Below are 22,041 nucleotides of genomic sequence, written 5' to 3' on the forward strand. Positions count from 1 at the left end.
ACCACCAGACGTGGACCTGCCCACCAGAAAGACAAGATCCAGCCTCATCCACCAGAACACAGGCACTGGTCCCCTCCACCATGAAGCCTACACAACCCATGGAACCAACTTTAGCCACTGGGGACAGACACCAAAAACAACGGGAACTACGAACCTGCAGCCTGCAAAAAGGAGACCCCAAACACAGTAAGATAAGCAAAATGAGAGGACAGAAAAACACACAACAGATGAAGGAGCAAGATAAAAACCCACCAGACCTAACAAATGAAGAGGAAATAGGCAGTCTACCTGAAAAAGAGTTCAGAATAATGATAGTAAAGATGATCCAAAATCTTGGAAATAGAATGGACAAAATGCAAGAAGCAGTTAACAAGGACCTAGAAGAAATAAAGATGAAACAGACAATGATGAACAACACAATAAATGAAATGAAAAATACTCTAGATGGGATCAATAGCAGAATAAATGAGGCAGAAGAACGGATAAGTGACCTGGAAGATAAAATAGTGGAAATAACTACTGCAGAGCAGAATAAAGAAAAAAGAATGAAAAGAACTGAGGACAGTCTCAGAGACCTCTGGGACAACATTAAACGCACCAACATTCGAATTATAGGGGTTCCAGAAGAAGAAGAGAAAAAGAAAGGGACTGAGAAAATATTTGAAGAGATTATAGTTGAAAACTTCCCTAATATGGGAAAGGAAATCGTTAATCAAGTCCAGGAAGCACAGAGAGTCCCATACAGGATAAATTCAAGGAGAAATACGCCAAGACACATATTAATCAAACTGTCAAAAACTAAATACAAAGAAAGCATATTAAAAGCAGCAAGGGAAAAACAACAAATAACACACAAGGGAATCCCCATAAGGTTAACAGCTGGTCTTTCAGCAGAGACTCTGCAAGCCAGAAGGGACTGGCAAGACATATTTAAAGTGATGAAGGAGAAAAACCTGCAACCAAGATTACTCTACCCAGCAAGGATCTCATTCAGGTTTGATGGAGAAATTAAAACCTTTACAGACAAGCAAAAGCTGGGAGAGTTCAGCACCATCAAACCAGCTCTACAAGAACTGCTAAAGGAACTTCTCTAGGCAAGAAACACAAGAGAAGGAAAAGACCTACAATAATGAACCCAAAACAATTAAGAAAATGGGAATAGGAACATACATATCGATAATTACCTTAAATGTAAATGGACTAAATGCTCCCACCAAAAGACACAGATTGGCTGAATGGATACAAAAACAAGACCCATATATTTGCTGTCTACAAGAGACCCACTTCAGACCTAGAGACATATACAGGCTGAAAGTAAGGGGATGGAAAAAGATATTTCATGCAAATGGAAACCAAAAGAAAGCTGGAGTAGCAATTCTCATATCAGACAAAATAGACTTTAAAATAAAGACTATTAGAAGAGACAAAGAAGGACACTACATAATGATCAAGGGATCGATCCAAGAAGAAGATATAACAATTGTAAATATTTATGCACCCAACATAGGAGCACCTCAATACATAAGGCAAATACTAACAGCCATAAAAGGGGAAATCGACAGTAACACATTCATAGTAGGGGATTTTAACACCCCACTTTCACCAATGGACAGATCATCCAAAATGAAAATAAATAAGGAAACACAAGCTTTAAATGATACATTAAACAAGATGGACTTAATTGATATTTATAGGACATTCCATCCTAAAACATTTTTCTCTAGTGCTCATGGAACATTCTCCAGGATAGATCATATCTTGGGTCACAAATCAGGTCACAAATCAAGCCTTGGTAAATTTAAGAAAATTGAAATTGTATCAAGTATCTTTTCCGACCACAACGCCATGAGACTAGATATCAATTATAGGAAAAGAGCTGTAAAAAATACAAACACATGGAGGCTAAACAATACACTACTTAATAACGAAGTGATCACTGAAGAAATCAAAGAGGAAATTAAAAAATACCTAGAAACAAATGACAATGGAGATACAACGACCCAAAACCTATGGGATGCAGCAAAAGCAGTTCTAAGAGGGAAGTTTATAGCAATACAAGCCCACCTTAAGAAGCAGGAAACATCTCGAATAAACAACCTCACCTTGCACCTAAAGCAGTTAGAGAAAGAAGAACAAAAAATCCCCAAAGTTAGCAGAAGGAAAGAAATCATAAAAATCAGATCAGAAATAAATGAAAAAGAAATGAAGGAAACAATAGCAAAGATCAATAAAACTAAAAGCTGGTTCTTTGAGAAGATAAACAAAATAGATAAACCATTAGCCAGACTCATCAAGAAAAAAAGGGAGAAGACTCAAATCAATAGAATCAGAAATGAAAAAGGAGAAGTAACAACTGACACTGCAGAAATACAAAAAATCATGAGGGATTACTACAAGCAACTCTATGCCAATAAAATGGACAATCTGGAAGAAATGGACAAATTCTTAGAAATGCACAAACTGCCAAGACTGAATCAGGAAGAAATAGAAAATATGAACAGACCAATCACAAACACTGAAATTGAAACTGTGATTAAAAATCTTCCAACAAACAAAAGCCCAGGACCAGATGGCTTCACAGGCGAATTCTATCAAACATTTAGAGAAGAGCTAACACCTATTCTTCTCAAACTCTTCCAAAATATAGCAGAGGGAGGAACACTCCCAAACTCATTCTACGAGGCCACCATCACCTTGATACCAAAACCAGACAAGGATGTCACAAAGAAAGAAAACTACAGGCCAATATCACTGATGAACATAGATGCAAAAATCCTCAACAAAATACTAGCAAACAGAATCCAACAGCACATTAAAAGGATCATACACCATGATCAAGTGGGGTTTATTCCAGGAATGCAAGGATTCTTCAATATACGCAAATCTATCAATGTGATTAACCATATTAACAAATTGAAGGAGAAAAACCATATGATCATCTCAATAGATGCAGAGAAAGCTTTTGACAAAATTCAACACCCATTTATGATAAAAACCCTGCAGAAAGTAGGTGTAGAGGGAACTTTCCTCAATATAATAAAGGCCGTATATGACAAGCCCACAGCCAACATCATCCTCAATGGCGAAAAACTGAAAGCATTTCCACTAAGGTCAGGAACAAGACAAGGTTGCCCACTCTCACCACTCTTATTCAACATAGTTTTGGAAGTTTTAGCCACAGCAATCAGAGAAGAAAAGGAAATAAAAGGAATCCAAATCGGAAAAGAAGAAGTAAAGCTGTCACTGTTTGCAGATGACATGATACTATACATAGAGAATCCTAAAGATGCTACCAGAAAACTACTAGAGCTAATCAATGAATTTGGTAAAGTAGCAGGATACAAAATTAATGCACAGAAATCTCTGGCATTCCTATATACTAATGATGAAAAATCTGAAAGTGAAATCAAGAAAACACTCCCATTTACCATTGCAACAAAAAGAATAAAATATCTAGGAATAAACCTACCTAAGGAGACAAAAGACCTGTATGCAGAAAACTGTAAGACATTGATGAAAGAAATCAAAGATAACACAAACAGATGCAGAGATATACCATGTTCTTGGATTGGAAAAATCAACATTGTGAAAATGACTCTACTACCCAAAGCCATCTACGGATTCAATGCAATCCCTATCAAACTACCACTGGTATTTTTCACAGAAGTAGAACCAAAAAGTTCACAATTTGTATGGAAACACAAAAGACCCCAAATAGCCAAAGCAATCTTGAGAACAAAAAACAGAGCTGGAGGAATCAGGCTCCCTGACTTCAGACTATACTACAAAGCTACAGTAATCAAGACAGTATGGTGCTGGCACAAAAACAGAAAGATAGATCAATGGAACAGGATTGAAAGCCCAGAGATAAACCCATGCACATATGGTCACCTTATCTTTGATAAAGGAGGCAGGAATGTACAGTGGAGAAAGGACAGCCTCTTCAATAAGTGGTGCTGGGAAAACTGGACAGCTACATGTAAAAGTATGAGATTAGATCACTCCCTAACACCATACAGAAAAATAAGCTCAAAATGGATTGAAGACCTAAATGTAAGGCCAGAAACTATCGAACTCTTAGAGGAAAACATAGGCAGAACACTCTATGACATAAATCACAGCAAGATCCTTTTTGACCCACCTCCTAGAGAAATGGAAATAAAAACAAAAATAAACAAATGGGATCTAATGAAACTTCAAAGCTTTTGCACAGCAAAGGAAACCATGAACAAGACGAAAAGACAACCCTCAGAATGGGAGAAAATATTTGCAAATGAAGCAACTGACAAAGGATTAATCTCCAAAATTTATAAGCAGCTCATGAAGCTCAATAACAAAAAAACAACCCAATCCAAAAGTGGGCAGAAGACCTAAACATACATTTCTCCAAAGAAGATATACAGACTGCCAACAAACACATGAATGCTCAACATCATTAATCATGAGAGAAATGCAAATCAAAACTACAATGAGATATCATCTCACACCAGTCAGAATGGCCATCATCAAAAAATCTAGAAACAATAAATGCTGGAGAGGGTGTGGATAAAAGGGAACACTCTTGCACTGCTGGTGGGAATGTGAATTGGTACAGCCACTATGGAGAACAGTATGGAGGTTCCTTAAAAATCTACAAATAGAACTACCATATGACCCAGCAATCCCACTACTGGGCATATACCCTGAGAAAACCATAATTCAAAAAGTGTCATGTACCAAAGTGTTCATTGCAGCTCTATTTACAATAGCCCGGAGATGGAAACAACCTAAGTGTCCATCATCTGATGAATGCATAAAGAAGATGTGGCAATATATACAATGGAATATTACTCAGCCATAAAAAGAAATGAAATTGAGACATGTGTAATGAGGTGGATGGACCTAGAGTCTGTCATACAGAGTGAAGTAAGTCAGAAAGAGAAAGACAAATATCGTATGCTAACACATATATATGGAATTTAAGAAAAAAAAATGTCATGAAGAACCTAGGGGTAAGACAGGAATAAAGACACAGACCTACTAAAGAATGGACTGGAGGATATGGGGAGGGGGAAGGGAAAGCTGTGACAAAGCGAGAGAGAGGCATGGACATATATACACTACCAAATGTAAGGTAGATAGCTAGTGGGAAGCAGCCGCATAGCACAGGGAGATCAGCTTGGTGCTTTGTGATCACCTGGAGGGGTGGGATAGGGAGGGTGGGAGGGAGGGAGACGAAAGAGGGAAGAGATATGGGAACATATGTATATATATATATCTCTGATTCATTTTGTTGTAAAGCAGAAACTAACACACCATTGTAAAGCAATTATACTCCAATAAATATGTTAAAAACAAATTTTGTTATTTTTATTTCAATAAATATGCAGTCAAAATTTGCTTTTTTTCCACTAAGTTAATCACACTTAAGACCCCAAATCAAGATTTTTCTCTACACACAGTCAGACATCACCTGTCAAAATTCCAGACAAGCCCGCAATTGTGCACATACACCCAGAACGAAGCATCTATATTTCTAATGCAATTTCAAGCCAGTGTATCGGATATAAGATCTTTATTATCTGTGAGACAGGACAGCATGTAGATAAATGTCCGGATGGTCCAAGCTTTCAAAGAATGTCGACATTTATTCTGTTGATATGCATCCCTGCACAGCCACCATCTAGGACTGTGCATGACACAGCTAAATACAATTCTGTTTTCCCAATCCCCTACCTCTTCCCCTCTGCCCCCGAAATCTCCCCTCGTTTCTTCTCTGCTCCCTCCTTCAGCTGTTCATTTTGAAGATATACTTTTCACTAGGATTAATACAGGGTTTGCATTTACAATTTTCATTTACCAAACAGAAAAATATTTTACTAGAAGGGAATGGTATTAAGGAGAATGATTTTCCATGTGCCCCGAGGCCGGGCATAGGCAGGATTTGATTTGCTATGTTCGGCTGGAATCTGAATTGATACGCAGAGAGGAGAGGGGGTGTTTAATAAAATTTACATTTCATTTTCTCACTTGACATCAGTCTCCTGTCACACATGGAACTGATGGGGATGCTGCAAATAACTTTTTTCAGAATCTAGTTGCGGGGACAGACTGGGAAATGAGAAGACAGAAGGGAGAGAGGGAGACAAGGACAGTCTGGTTTGTTTCCATCTTGTGGTTCCAGGATGGGAACAAATCCATGGTGTCTGGAGGACCTGAGAGCCGGCATCCTCCACCCTGGAAGGAGTGAGCGCCAGTGGGACACCCAGAGAGGCACCAAGACTGACGCCATCCAGATGCCCACAGTGTAATCTACGGGTCGAGTGAGGGGTTTAAGCTTCTGGGGGACTGGAAGTGATTCATGTCCACTGAAAAAGAGATCAGGAGATGTCCAAGAGACTGGAGCAAGGACAAGACAGAGGACTCGGCTTCCCTTTTGTTCAGGGAAACCAGTGTCTATAGCTGCGTAACAAATTACTCCAACTGAGTGACTTAAAACAGTACCCACCATGGAATATCACTCAGTCTTAAAGAAGAGGGAAATCCTGCTGTCTGCAACAACACCGATGGACCTAAAGTACATTATCTAAGTGAAATAAGCCAACACAGATAGATGAATAATATATGGTCTTGCTTATATGTGGGTCTAAAATAGTCATACTCAGAAGCAGAAAGTAGAATAGTGATTGCCAGAGGCTGTGGGCAATAGGGAGGTGATGGTCAAGGGGCACAAAGTTTCAGTTATGCAAGATAAGTTCTGAAGGTCTACCATCCAGCATAATGCCAACTGCTAACAATACCGTATTACCCTCAGTGGTCCCTCGGTATCCATAGGGGATTTGTTTCAGGAGCCCCTGCAGATACCAAAATTCGCAGATGCTCAAGTCCCTTACATAAAATGGCATAGTACAATTGCATATGTACTTATTGATACAATCTTCTGAGAGGGTCGATCCTATGTTAAGTGTTAAAAGATATAGTGATAATAATAAATGAGTCGTCATTTTGAGACTGAAATGAGGGATGATATAGAGCAATCAATTCAAATCCCAGTAAATTCTAGAAAGTCCTACAAATGTGTTAAACAGATCTTCCGTCTCAAAACAGACCAGATTTATGGGCAGAATGTATTCTTGTTTTGAATTGTTCCAAGCAAAGAAATTCCCAGTCTTTTGAGGCCTAAAGATACAAATGGCTAGAAGAATACTTGTAAACACCCAAATCTATGTATTCAACCATTTAAACCTCATTTAACTCTATAAAAAAATGTTTTATCCCTTTTTAAAATATTAAGTTCTGGAAATGTGATTTGCCTCTCAAATATAACTGTAATTTGTCACAGTAATATAGTGTAAGCTGAAATCAACAGTTCTACACTCATCAGAGTAATTCCTTCTGCTTCTAGCTCTTTCAAAATTGACACAATACATTGTAAGTTCTGGAAACAAAATATGGAACAAATGCATGAATTTTAAATGACAGAATTAATTAAAATCCTTTACTGTCATTGACATGTACATGACATTTTATAGAAGCTTGGCTGATTAATATTTGCATGTAATTTACATTCAATTTCCCCATGCTCATTTTTGCATATAGTTTGCATACATTTCAATGTATAGTAATTTTATACTTTTGGAGTTAGACTGTTAGATGGAAGGGAGCCATGCAACTGAATAATCCTTGAAAGGGGACATCCCTGAGGTACTCAAGCCTCTCAGTACTCAGCAGCCTCTTTGGGCAATGAGATGGGCAAGTTTGCTTCAGGACACAACCTTGGTCAGATTGGCCCAGGCTCTCACTCTGAGAGACACACGAAGCTCTGTCAGAGTCTGGTACCTTCCCTGAACACACTCCCCAAAACTCAAGAGATGGTGGAAACTACCCTAGCTCCCATCATCCCTCTCAGCTTTAACATCCATAAATATTTACAAATAATTTTGAACTCTCTAGAATTTTAGTTTGTTCAGTATCTTGGAGGAAAGGAGTCCATCACACATAGAAAATCAGAAATGGGAGGCAAGAAGAGGTCCATTGAAATTACACAGCAACAAGACATGTTAAAATTACTTATTTGAATAAAGAGTAAGGCTTGTTACTGCTGGGAAACACTTACTGGGTTCCCTATGTTAATGGTCTGAGTAAGTTTAGGGTTGACCTACAGTGGGGCTTTATTTAATCAGCTCATCTCCAGACAAAAAGGAACCAAGAACTCTTCTCTTTGCTTCCAGAATTTACCCAATTCTCCCATTTTTTGAGAATGAAAAAAAGAACTGCCTTAACTATGGGCTGGGGATTCTGGCTAGACTCTGAAATCCCATGACGCATGCTGCAAGTTACTCTGGATATTTCTGGCTGCCGTTCAGGCCCAAAGAGTCCATTCTGGACCCAGGGATCCTAGGTTTTGCTAGGGTAAAATTAATAGGTCGATTATGGTTGCTCCCAGCCAGAGCACAGGATCAAACTTGCCTTCCAAAAAGATCAGTGTTTAGCACATGGAGGATGGATAAGAAGATAGTAGAGATTGGGAGAAGGGTAAAGGAGGTGTAGAAATAAGAGCTGGTAGCTGACTTTTGGGGAAGGGTTAGATAGAAGTTGCGGGTGACTTCTAGATTTCTAGTCTGAATGTGGTCATGCCATGCACTGTGTGAGGGCAAGCCTGAGAAGCAGCTTTTAGGCCCTGTTAACATTGTAGTGGCTGTGGGATAACCTAGTGGAAGTTCTCAGTAGGCAGCTCGATAAACAATATAGAGCTCAGGAAAGACACCTGGGCTGGAATTGGAGGTGGTGAAAGGGAGAATGTACAGACAAACCCTTAGTGGGCAGTTTTCTACTCCTCAAAAGCCTTAACTTCTGAAATGTTTTTGTAGTGAAAGATCACAGCTCTCTGAGGACCCAGAGAATCCAACACAGTGTCACAGAGAAGACTGCCTACCTCCTTTCAGGGGCAGCTTTAAGATCTGAGATGTCTGCAAGACACCTAAAGAATGGACACAGGGGCTGAGAACTTCCCTGCCAGCTCATGGTAGAGTGAGACATACCTTCCCGCTGATGCCCTCAGATGATGACTTTCTGCCATTAATACCTCCTCCGGGGCTAATTCCAGGACATCATTGTTTAAATTCTGCCATGGAAGAGTGTGTTTCCTTCCTCTGCTCCAATTCAAACATAGGACAGCCCCTTCATCTTTCAAAGATTGGAAAATCCTGGTTTCGATTTAGGGAAAAGCTCAGAGCAAGTTCTTTCCAGATATTTTCTTCACCTTTGCAGTCTTGGCTTTACTCCCTTGGTGCATAAGACCTTCTGGATCCACAGCCAAGGACACAGGCTGCTTAAAGTATCAGTTAGTTTGGACACAGATGGGCCCTCTGCAAATGTGTGAATTGGGTGAAACTGCCTTTCATATCCTTACTCAACTTATCAGCATAGCTAACCCTCTGCTCTGGGCTCCATCTGAAGCCCTAGCACACAGCTTAGAGAGGCTGCATATGATGTAATCTCTCCCATGCACTATCTTCTCCAAAAAGCAGTTAGTTCTCTAATAATTAAGTTAGCTGATAATCCACTTGGCCACTTGGTCACCTCTAGTCTCCCAGTAGTTTTTTTCCACTTGTAAATTTGACTCGGTTATTAACAGAAAGAACTACTGAAAAATATAACTGTGGTCCATGGACAATTTCCTTACCCAAACTTGCTATTTTTATATTTTGTCCTTAACTAAAATCTCAGCAAAGCCCAAGAGAATCTCAATTTCCATGTGTCAGTATTCATGAGGTACAAGCTTGGTATGTTTGCTCAACTGTGGGCTCCTAATAATGATTGAATTCAAGCCATGAAATAAAATCATCTTGTGAAAAACCAGGTGGTTGCCTGGTGGTTGGAAGGTAAGGCTGACAGACCAGGGAGTGGGGTCTTCTCCTGTCCTTCAAATATTCCCATAGGAAAAAGAAATGTTTTGCTTTAACACTGCAGAAATAGCTGTAGCAGACCAGACTTTTTCATGATCCCTTCTACAAGAGAAGCCCAAAGCTTTGTGGGTCATCATCCTAGAGGAAGCTTAATACCACCCCCTACTGGTATAAATCAGCATTACACCGTTATTAAAATTGGGAAATCAGAAAGATAACCAGCTTAAGCTAAAAACAAGTAAAAAATTATCTAGTATTTGGGAACCTATTATTTGCCTGACATTGGACTAGGATTCGTGATAAATACAAAAGATGTATCAGATACCATTTCAATGTACATTCATTTATATGACTGTCTTCCGTTTTAAAGTTGAAGACAGAGAATTCAGAGTCCATATTCTCCCTTCTTAGTGTCCAGACTGGTCAGGCCTCATCTCCCCTACTCACCATGATCCAGATATATTTTGAACATCATGACTTTCAAATACCCTCACTACTCCTTGATCACAGCTGCCCCTGAACGGCCTCCGGACGCACTGAATGGAGGCAGAATGCCTCGGCGGCACTGCAGGAGGCTTGCTTCTCCTGGGGCAGCCCCAGGCTGACATGCTCCTTGCCCAGGCGACTCCGGCCCTGCAATCGCTGCATCTCTCGTCTGAGGTCTGGGCAGGGCAGCGGCAGCTGATCTTGGCCCGACAGGTGGTATCGGAGCACCTGCTCCTGGGCCTCCTTCCAGCTCCCAGTCTCCTGCAGGTACAGCTGCTGAGCAGGAGAGCCCAAAGCACACGTGTTCCCGTGTGATGCGACACTGGTAGTACTGGGAGCAGGCACAGCGGCCTCAGCCTCTTCTCGGCTGCCACCTTCCTCTTGGACTGCACGGCAGCTCACCTTCCTTCTGGACACACCATTCCGTGACTGATGGGGGAGCTGGTTCAGCTTGCCCAGCATGACCTTCATCCTCAAATCTGTGAGAGAAAAGAAGGAGGAGAAATAGACTTGGTCCTCAATCAGCTGATCGCACATTTTGTATATTTAGCATTCCTGAAAAGATATCTCCAGCTAATTAAAGATTGAGTTATATCACCTTGTCGATTTCCAAATATCTTTGGGAATACATACTTTTTCGGAGAAAAAAAGAAAAACACGATATCCTAAGCCCAACTGATAATTAATATTAACTGTCTAACACAAAGTTGATAATATAGCTTCCCAGAAAAAAACTTTTATGATGTTAATAAGTCAATCAGGATTTTTCATTGTAAGCATGGCAGCTTAAATATGAAAATTAGGTGAGAGTCAGACCTTACCAAGTGGGTTAACTCACACTTGTATTTAGAAATGTGAGCTCTAAAAACAAGTCTTATTAATACTTTTGGCTTTTAAGCCAAATTCATCATTTAAATATTTTTGATTTTACAAAAATATAAATATAAACATATGCAGAGGTAAATATATAAAAACACATATCCATATGAGTGTGTATATATAATTTTTTTAATAGTGATCTTGGGGTCTTCTTATTTATTTTTATTTTATTTATTTTTGGCTGTGTTGGGTCTTCGTTTCTGTGCGAGGGCTTTCTCTAGTTGTGGCAAGCGGGGGCCACTCTTCATCGCGATGCGGGCCTCTCACTATCGCGGCCTCTCTTGTTGCGGAGCACAGGCTCCAGACACGCAGGCTCAGTAGTTGTGGCTCACGGGCCTAGTTGCTCCACGGCATGTGGGATCTTCCCGGACTGGGGCACGAACCCGTGTCCCCTGCATCAGCAGGCGGACTCTCAACCACTGCGCCACCAGGGAAGCCCAAATTATTGTTTTTAAACAAATTAAAGGAAATTCAAAATTATTCTATGTTAATGATACTCATCCTTTTACATTCCAGTATGTGTTCTTCGAAGAGAGAAAGGATAATAATCATTTAAAGTAACACTTATATAGCAATTATAGCAATTATCACATGCTGGCCACCAATTTTTTAATATATATATAAAAATATATACATATATATATATATATATATATATATATATAATTTAATCCTTACCAGCACTCTGTGAAGTAAGTGCTATTATTATCTCCCTCTTAGAAGGGAGGCCATTGAGATACAGAGAAATTAAGTAACTTCTCAAGGCAACATATAAAGGAATGGCAGATCTTACTTACATTACAGGGGTCAAGATTTGTGGCTCCAGAGTCTGTACTGTGAGAACCACACAATATACTGTGTAAAGTTAAGATGGCAGTGGGGAGTTAAGAAGAAAGTCTGGCTGGATACATGCATGAGAGTGGGGCATGACATTTCCCATCCCTGCTTATCTCATATCTCACCACCACATGGATAATGTGAACTGTCGGGAACCAGCTGCAAGCTGACACAGTCCTTGAAGCTTAAAGCATGGCAAAGTCCTGCTTAATTCTTGACAGGACCCGAAAGAGTTATTACAGAAGATAGGAGTCTTAGCCCTTGAGGTTGCTTGCGATTTCTCTAACAATAGTTTGTACTCGGAATGCTTCGGTAGTCACAGTCTGCTCTCACGCACGTTTATATCCTGGTTCGCAGAATGTTTTGTACTATAATTTCAACATTAAGGAAATACTGTCTGATGATTCAGTTTGGTGATTTTAACAAAAACATATACTGTCTACTGCAATATATAAAAACACGTTTGATGAGAAATAAAGTGTGTGTGTGCTTGTACACCACCCTCCTGACCCCGTCTCTTCTTAATCCCCTCCCCTGCTCTCAGGACCTGTTCCTCAGTCTAACAGCGACTGACAGTGAACTTTTTGTACATGTATAGTTTTAAATACAAGGTAGATGTTAATTTATGAACCTGTGTATTATTCTCTTCTCTTAGTTTACTGAGACCCATCTTGGCTTGTGTTCGGAGACAGTCATCATGTCTATACCATGGTGTAAGAGACAGTATTGAGGCAAAGGGTAACAATTTCCCACCTCAATTTAATCTAACAATGAATGGGAGCTGAGGTGAGGAAGAAAGAAGGTAATAGCAACATAATATAAATATGAGTACTCTCTCTATATATAAAATACATATAACACACTTTTAATTTGGAGCAGTAAAACAAGATAAAGTAATCATGTTGTTTATATAGTTTTGATGACGTGTCAATTAATATTCTACAAAGCCCACATTATCCACATCTCCTCTCTCTTCTTCCACAGTCCTTTTGCCTAGCATGTATCTGCCATGGTCCTCTAACTATGGGAAAATTCTCTTGCTTAGAGCTTTCAGGTTATCCTAGTCTCACTTATGGGATCTTCAAATCCTTCCAGAACTGTTCCTTGACAGCTCCAACTACATTGATTTGTGCCTCAATACTTGTTGGCTGGAGTTTCTCATTTGACTTGGGCAACTCCTTCTGTTATTGGACACCTTTCCTTGTATGATAGTCTCATCTTCCTCTTAGGACTTTGAGTTCCTTCAGGGAAGGAACTTTTTTTGCCATTAACCTTGTCCCTCTGTTAAGCCCAATCCTACGCCAAGTATTGAGCTTGGTGCCATCTCTATAATTACCACTCCCACCAGGAGAAAAAGATATAGTTTATCAAGAGCAGCAAATAACGAAATAACAAGAATAATCAATTGTCAGATAGAAGCAAAGTTTAAGAAGGAAAAAGGGCTTTGAATTTTTATCCCTTGGTACAACCAGTACCATCTCATGTAAGGGGAATCAAACACTGCAAGTCACCTATTTTCAATCCATTGAAGGTATTGTTACCCTGTTTTTGAGAGACCGTCTTTGGAAATCTATTCTCCCTTGTTCTTCAGGTCTGTGTCTATTCATAAAAGACTAACACAAGTGGAGCTTTCCTCTGCAGGCCCAAAACCATTTAGAAATCTCCCATGAATTATTTACGTGGCAGCTCCAATCAGCAACATAGCTGACAGACTCCCCAGCTGAAATGAGAGTGCACTGAGTAAAGGTGCAGAGGGGGGCTGGCCACTTCCCACTGTGAGGTTATAGACAGAACTAAGTCAGCACACATTATATGTCAGCACCGACATCAGAAGGAATCCGATCCTTTGATCTTGGACCTCCACAGGAAGCTTAGATCTCAGACAAATGAGATAAAAAAAAATGAATTTATAGCAGATATGTGTCCTAAGGCATTCAGCTGAATATTTGGGTTTTAGGGAAGGAAGAACAGTGAGTATCAAATCATATGAAACGGCATGCCTCCTTTCCACCTCCTCCTCATTGGTGAGTCCCCATTAAAATGGAAAGATAGCATTTCACATTGCTCCTCCACGTTATCTCAGAGTCCCGTTTGTGGGTTTCATCAAGTTTCAGGAAGAATGGGGTAAAATATGCGAACACAGATCCTTTCTCTATGAAAAGGAAGACTCCATGGTTTTGGGTCCATCCAGGTTCATCCACAGTCAGCGAAACTTTTCCAGGTAACCTTGATCTCTTTTGGCTTCCAGAACTTTCTTGGGCAAGAAATATGCTGAGCTACGATTTTAAAAATTTGTGTGGGTAGTAGTCATTAGCTTCTTTTTTTTTTTTTTCTGCTTCTTTTTTGTTTCATTCACTAGTTTGTTGTATTTTTTAGATTCCACATATAAGTGATATCACAGTATTGGTGATATCAAAGACAGTATTTGCCTTTCTCTCACTTATTTCACTTATTGGTTTCTTTTACAATGGGATAATTAACAATGAATCTCCCCTCTCCCCACCCCACTCCCACCCTTTATATTTTCATAGCATAGTCTCCATGTGCTGCATTTAGTGTTGGATGACCTGGATTCAGTACAAAAGACCCAGTATAATGACCTCTGTTTTGAAGCCTAAATAGGATCTAAAGCAGCAAGATGGATGGCTGATCAGCCAGCATAAAGAATGGACTCCACTTTGGTTTCTCATTTGTCAATAAGGGCACAGTCCTGCCCACATATTGAAGAAGACATATACATAATTAATAAATAATATTAAATTATTCATTATTAATTGGTAAGTATTAATTAATATTAATGGATAAATATTATAAATACTATCACCAATGTCCTTTCTAGATTATTTGTTCCTTTAAATGAAAAATTATTATTTATTTTTAATAAGCAATGCATGGCAAATCGGGAAGTATGAAAATTTTTAGAAGATAAAGAAAAAAATGCCTTTAATCCCACATATCATAAGTAATCTCCACTTTATTATGTTTGTAATACTCTAGCAATGGCTATGTTTTAGTAAACCTAATTTAACTCATTAATCTATCTACAGTTTTCTTTGGTGTATTTTTTGAAGTGTGAATCTAGATTAATAAATGTTCTAAATAGTCAAATTTACAGCCCCATTTATAGACTAATGCTTGTGTTTTCCTTTATTTTTATTATCTCCATCACATGTTACATTTCTATATCTAATATCTATATCTATACCTAATTGAGATTATTTCTCATAATGTGCTCATATATTCTTGTGTAAGTATCACATTGTCTGAAGAAGCGTGACATAAATATTATCTCTCTGGTTGAACTACCTTTTCCCACTGCCAAAAAAAACCAATTTCCTGTAAAAAATTAGTTTTCTAGTATTGATCTATAGCTTCTGAAGAATTTTAGAATCATCTTATGCTGTTCTACTCCTGTATAAAATAAATGGAACTGTGTTAAACCAAAGTTAATATAGAAATAACTGAGGTCTTTGCAATATTAGTCAACCTAATTAGAAACATGTTGTAATTCCCTATGTATTCAAGCCTTCTCTTTAAACTATTCAATAAAATATAGTTTATTTTTTATATAAGTCCCATATATCTCTTGTTTAGATTTTCTTCTCCAAGGCAGCATATTCTTTGTCACTAACGTGTATTTCTTCGTCTTTCCTAACTGTATACCATTGGCTTATACAATATGATTTTTGCATAGATTGACATTATATTTGAGTAAGTTACTCACGTTATTTATAAATTATAGCAGTTAGTGGTTGAATCTTTAAGTTCTCATTAAATAATCATGTGCAAATCATCATATATCTTCTCCAAAATTGTCCTCTAAATTTTGTTTTATATCTGACTTTGTTTCTTCCTATTCCAAAATATATGTTATAAAATTATGGTAAGAATGAGCTCTGTGTTTTATCCTCATTTAAGTAAGAATTCTTCTAATACTCCGTTGTTAAAGGTAATATTGGATCTCGGTTGCAAATAGCATTGGTACTCTCCATCTTATTTACCAGGCACCTTATTTATTCCTGGTTATTGTATTTTAAGGTTTTCTTAAGGAGTAAGTGATAGATTTTATTTATGTCTTTAAATTTGGAGATGTTCATATCTTTTTATTGTATGGAACGGACATGCTATTTATTAATAACTTCCAAATATAGTTTTACTTTCTTGGGAACTTGGGACAATTTCTTGTTCTAAACTGTCTGGCTCTTCACTGTTTCCAGACATCTTGAGGCCAGCCCTCTCCTCTCCTCTCCCTGTCATTCCTATAGATTTGTACTTACAAAAAGGTAAATTGACAGTCTTTTTTATTTTACATTCACAACACACAGCATATCCAGTCAGTAGAATTCAAACGTGGTAGAGATAAGAAATCCACGAAGTTAATGTTTATGGTCACACTTGCATGGTACGGAGCCCCTTTTCACATGTCAGCCTTTCATTCCCAACATTCGGGGCATGTATTTCACATACACACACACAGTAGTGACCAGTAGCCAGACACAGATCAGGGTATGCTTTGGCGAAGGTAGCACTGAGATCTCCAGCAGTAGCTGTCCTGCAAAGACAAAGGCAGTCCCCAGGAAAGTGGGAGAGGAAACTCAGGTGGCCAGCAGACAGCATCGCCTGGAAGGAAGTTGTCGCTTTTTGCCCATTGTTAGGACCCAAAAGATGTGTGGCCATTATCCTGTTGTTAATCTTATGAACCAGGATAAAATTTCTCCATCTCTTTTAGATGAGATGAGTAGCCGTTCTTCTTTTGTCAGCAGTTGTAGGAACTGCTGGAATCTAGGGGTCTCTGGAAAGAGGAGAGGGAAAGGAGAAAGGTTAATTTCATCTCTACCTTCACCATTTACTCAACAATGGTGATCAATGGCCTCATGTCCTAACACCCTCTGGTAAACGTGCGCTGGGATTAGAAGAGATACAGAACTTAAACAGAAGAATCTGGACAAGATAAAAACAAATAATTATATTACATATAAAAGGTGTCAAATGAATAAAAGGGAGGTGTCACAAAAGTGGACAGAAGGCGACTATTCCTTCTAGATAAAAGATTTTGACAAAAAGAGAAAAAGTATTTGATCTGGGATTGGAAAGAATGGAAACTTTAGATCTGTGGGTACATTATAGAAGGGTATCTTGAAACCAAGAGTCTTATTCTCTGTGTACAGGGAATACTGTCCTGGTGGGAAAAGAGAAAGAGTGAAGGAAGAACATCTATAAGGAGTGTGTTAACTGAGGCTGAACTGAAGATATATCTGGGAAATGGAGTGGGTGGGAGATGAAAACCAAGACACAACAGAGGTGGAATTGATAAAACCTAGCAAGCAAGGGGGCAGGGTGGTAACAGGAGACGAGCAGTTAAAGGTAACTCTGAGGTGTCTAGCCTGGGAGATTTGGGGGATATTAACCAAATATGGGGAATAAGGGAACAGGTGAGAAGGAATGGTACAAAACTGAGCTTCAGCAGAGCAAAGCAGGGCTGCTTCCCTGCTCTTCTGTGAACCTGAGTTTGTGCAAAGTACACAATTAAGCCCTTAGCAAATGGGATTTGAAACCGTGTGATACGATTTGGGAGCTGGAAGCACTAAACATGTAGCTTAGGATAATGGCATTCTTTCTCTCCTTTGGCATTCTCTCCCCTCTTCAGATTCTTCAAATACATATTGTTTGTTGTGATTGCTTTACACTTAATTGTTTATTGCCTGGAATTGTTCTTTCATTTTCCCCCAAATATTATTCTTATGTCCCAATCATATTAGAAATTCATAAAGGATAGGTAGCCAAATATCATCTCTTTGTAACTATACAGAGAGGATCTTATAAGGTACGAAAAAATTCAGGAAATAAATAAATACTTATTTAATATGTATTGGAAGATAAAATTTAAGTTCATTCATTGTAATTCCAGCAATCTCTCACCTAAATGTTACAAAGACGAGTAATCACTTCTGCCAGGATTTCTCAACCTTGGAATTACTGACATCTTGAGCCAGATCATCTTTGTGGTGGGGGTGATCTCTTCTCACTAGATGCTAGGAGCATCCCCCTCCCCCAAGCTGTGACAACAAAAATGTCTCCAGACAATGCAAGGATCCGCTGGAGGTAGGATGGCCAAATGTTCCAATTTGTCTGAGACTAAGGGAGCTACTGAGACACAAGGCTTTCATTTTTAAAACTATGAAAGTTCTAGGAAAGCCAGGATGACTTGGTCACCCTACTTGGGAGACAAAATTGCCCCTAGTTAAGAACCATTGGCCTGTGGGAACAGAGAGCCATCTTTATCTGACAAATTCCAAAAACCATTAAGTGCTACTATGGAGGTATGATTTCAGCATTTTTGGAACCCCAAAGAGGAAAATATTCATTTTCACTGAGGTGGGGAGGATTAGAGAAGATTTTATGAAAAAAAAGGGCATAGCAGCTGGTGTTGAAAAGCTTGAGGAGGTTTTAACAGGTGAGTGTCAGGACGGGGCAAGAAGATGAAACCCAGAGTAGGAGAAGGAAGACACGGTGGAGTCAGGCCTTGGAGGGTGTTGAGTCCTAAGTAACGAGAAAGACCAACACATACACAGCACATACAATACGCCAGGAATCTTTCCGCACTCTAGAGTGACATTAACTCAATCAGCATCACAACACCTGAGTGTGGTCAGTATTCTTAGGACAATCTTCCTGATGAGGAAACTGAAAGGCACAGAGAGGACTGTGGACCTGCTGGAGGCCACGAAGTAAGTCAACAAGGGAATCAGGATTAAACCCAGTCTTGCTGACACCCGAGTTTCACGCTCTTAACTGTCACATTCTCCTGCCTCTCTAACTGAGGCTGGTAATTCATTAAATCTTCTGAGTACCAAAGTGACAAAAGCAGATGTGAATTTTAAAAGCTAACTCAGATGCTCCCTATGTCAAAAACCCTGGTAAAAGTAAAACACAAGGGATACATGATTTACTCCCTTCCCTGTTGCATACATACAATTTTTGCTAAAAGCCGTAACGTGATGAATTTACAGTCTGAATCTACTGGACAGTCGAAATGCTTGATTCCACCAGCTAAATATGTGATGGTGATGCTGTGTATTTGCAGAGTGCTTATGAGAGAGACGGCCAATCGCTTGATCAGCAAATGCCACAAGTTTAAAAACACAGAAGGAAAAGGAAACTAGAGTGCCATGGTAATAATAAAATAAAACCTAATTTATTTAAAGCTAACAATAATTAGATGTTTTGTAGCTGGTAATAATCTCCAAAGAAAAGCAAGAGATGCCTCATTACTTCCCTTGGAAACAATGTCCTTAAGATTCGGACAAAGCTTAGAAGATAAGAAAACAAATCCGCTCTGATCCCCAGGGGAGGATTTGGATCACACATCTTTCTATTTTTAACTTGGATGTCCTAATAAAATGGCCTCTTTCATTCTTCCATCTCTTCAATCTAAACTCTTCCACAGGAGCCCTGTCCCTTGTTTCATTCCTGATAATTTATTAATAAGCTCCCACATAAAAAATGTCCCTTAATAAAACATCCAGGCATTGTGGACTGTGTAATGTAGTTAATTTAAGCTGGGAAACTGAGATTCATGTAAATGGCCATATTAGATTAGGGGAAAGATTAGCATCACTCCTGCTGTTTGCTGGAAAATGCAGTTGAATATGCCCTTCACAGAGCTGGGTTCAGAGGACCATTTTCAAACACCTGTCCTGAATTTGCATGCCATAATATGAACAAGAAGCTTCTGGAAACCAAAGTCAAAGTGGCCTTAGATGGAATCTAGAAAGATTTCCTGCCCCCTTCTCTCTATCTTCATCCTTCACACCCCCACCCACTCACATTCCCTACTACTTTTTGATGCAGGTCCAGCAGGTGAATGGAGTATGGATGGCTAATTTGATGGGAAACTAAAAAAAAAAAAAAACCCTCATTCACTCTGTGGGAAAAAATCCAAACAGGCAAACAAACTGATACACAGATACACACAGTCACCAGAGTTCATTAAAGTCATTAGAGGCAGAACAACTTCGGACTGCTATGGTTTGGTGAAACATCCACTCAGAACTGGTAAGATTTGGATTCCTCTTCGAGCAGAAAATATCATGATAATTGGCTATTATTTAGGGGATAAAAAGGAATATTCTCCTGTTTAGAGCATATGTTTCAAAATATTTCAGATCCATGGAAGTTTCATGTTTTTCATACACCATACTCGTACTTGGCAAATCCATCTTGTATTCTGTCCATTGTCTTTGTAATTTCTGTGTCCTTAGAAGGACAAAACATTGGTCTGCAATAAATGCTTATCTTTTCTCTGCTTGGCAGCAACTCTAATGACAATCTAACAATATAACAAGCAAAATCATCTGGCATCATGCACAATGCAGGCAAATAATACCTTTTGCAAAAAGTACAACGAAACAACAAAGCAGAGCTTAACAAAGCTGACTTATTTCTTGAGGGTTCTGCATTCAATCTATTTTGCATAGTTAGTATTTGGCAACTCCACTCTCTTCTTTCCCAGATTCAATTATGTTGCCAAACTGGCAGCTTTGCACTAGCTAAGGGAAAGATTATACGCCTATACTCTGGTTTTTCTTTCCTCTGTATAACGAATTCAAATGTTAAACCCATAATCTTCTAGTAAGAAAAAATATATATAAATATCAACTCGGATAACTGGTTAGTAGCTGAGTGAATCAGCTGAACTTGTATGTTCTTATGCTGGGGTATAATTTCCTTGAGAAGAAGTAACAAAGGCTAAAGAAGGGGCTATAAACTAAACTGATTCAGAAATTGGCAGCCAGCGGGAGGCTACAGTTCACACACAACGGGTTTGTTTCTCTTGTGGGAATCATCCCATTGTCCAAGCTTACCTTCTGCCATCATGGTGCCTTCTTTTTCAGTCTCTACTTGTGATTCTTGGCGTTTGGGTGAGACGTGGCTATGATTCTTTTGATCATTAGTCTGGGATTCAGAAATCTCTTCACTTTTTATTTCTGTATTAATGAAAAAATACATTGGCTTCTTTTTAGAATAAAGTGACATTTTTATTATAAATGGGCCCTAAGTGTTAGGATGTTTCCCTTCTCCTCTCCCCCCAAATTACTGTGATATACATGCAGTAGAATGCATTTAATAGTCTCAGAGCTTAAGGAATAATGAAATAAAATCCCATATACTGACCACAACACTGAGGTATAAAACTACCATCCAATATAGTTGCCATCACATGTGGTTACTGAACATGTGAAAAGTGACTCGTTCAAAAAGAGATGTCCTGTAAGTGTAAAATACACACCTGATTTTTCAAAACTGTAAGATATCTAATATTTTTATATCCATTACATCTTGAAGTATTATCTTGATATTTAAAGTTAAATGGCTGCTAGAAAATGACACTATGTGTCTCACTTTGGTGGTTCGTGTTATCTTTCTGTTGACCAGAGCTGCAATGTTACTAATACTTTTTAAAAACATTTTATTTTGAAATAATTATAGATTCACAGAAAGTGTCAAAAGAAATGTACAGGGATGACCCATGCACCTTCACCCAGCCTTCTCTCTACTTCCAACAACTTGTATAACTGCAGTATGACATCAAAACTAGGAAATCGGCGTTGGTGCAATCCACAGAGCTCACACAGCTGTGTGCTTTTGATTGAAGACTTTATATCTTCAGTCTGCTCTTGACTAGAGTGATGCCTTCTCTCCTATTCATTTATTCATTAAATATATTAATAAAAATACATTTATATTCTTCATGCCAGGCATTGTTCTAGGCACTGGAAAGCCAATGATAAGTATGAAAGACCAGGTCTGCCCTTATAGAGCTTTTATTCTAGTTTGGATGGCAGAAGAAAAAATAAATAAATTGTAATATGATGTCAGATAATGCCATGCCAAGACATATGATGATTTTCTCAAGGAAAGGCACTTTTGTGATTGAGTTTTGAGCTGAATG

General features: G+C 38.8%; 1 protein-coding gene across 1 annotated transcript in view; it reads right to left on the reverse strand.

Moving 5' to 3' along the window:
* Positions 1 to 10,391: 10,391 nt before the first annotated feature.
* The window catches only part of PKHD1 (PKHD1 ciliary IPT domain containing fibrocystin/polyductin), a 433,351-nt gene continuing 421,701 nt past the window's right edge, over positions 10,392 to 22,041 (reverse strand). The window contains exons 65-66 of the mRNA XM_007451921.1: positions 20,954 to 21,076; positions 10,392 to 10,852 (exon numbers count right to left, since the gene is read on the reverse strand). Of these exons, the coding sequence (XP_007451983.1) occupies positions 10,392 to 10,852; positions 20,954 to 21,076 (584 nt within the window). The remainder of the gene's footprint in view (positions 10,853 to 20,953; positions 21,077 to 22,041) is intronic.

Source organism: Lipotes vexillifer, unplaced genomic scaffold, assembly GCF_000442215.2.
Source record: "Lipotes vexillifer unplaced genomic scaffold, Lipotes_vexillifer_v1.1 scaffold147, whole genome shotgun sequence".
Lineage (NCBI taxonomy): Eukaryota > Metazoa > Chordata > Mammalia > Artiodactyla > Lipotidae > Lipotes > Lipotes vexillifer.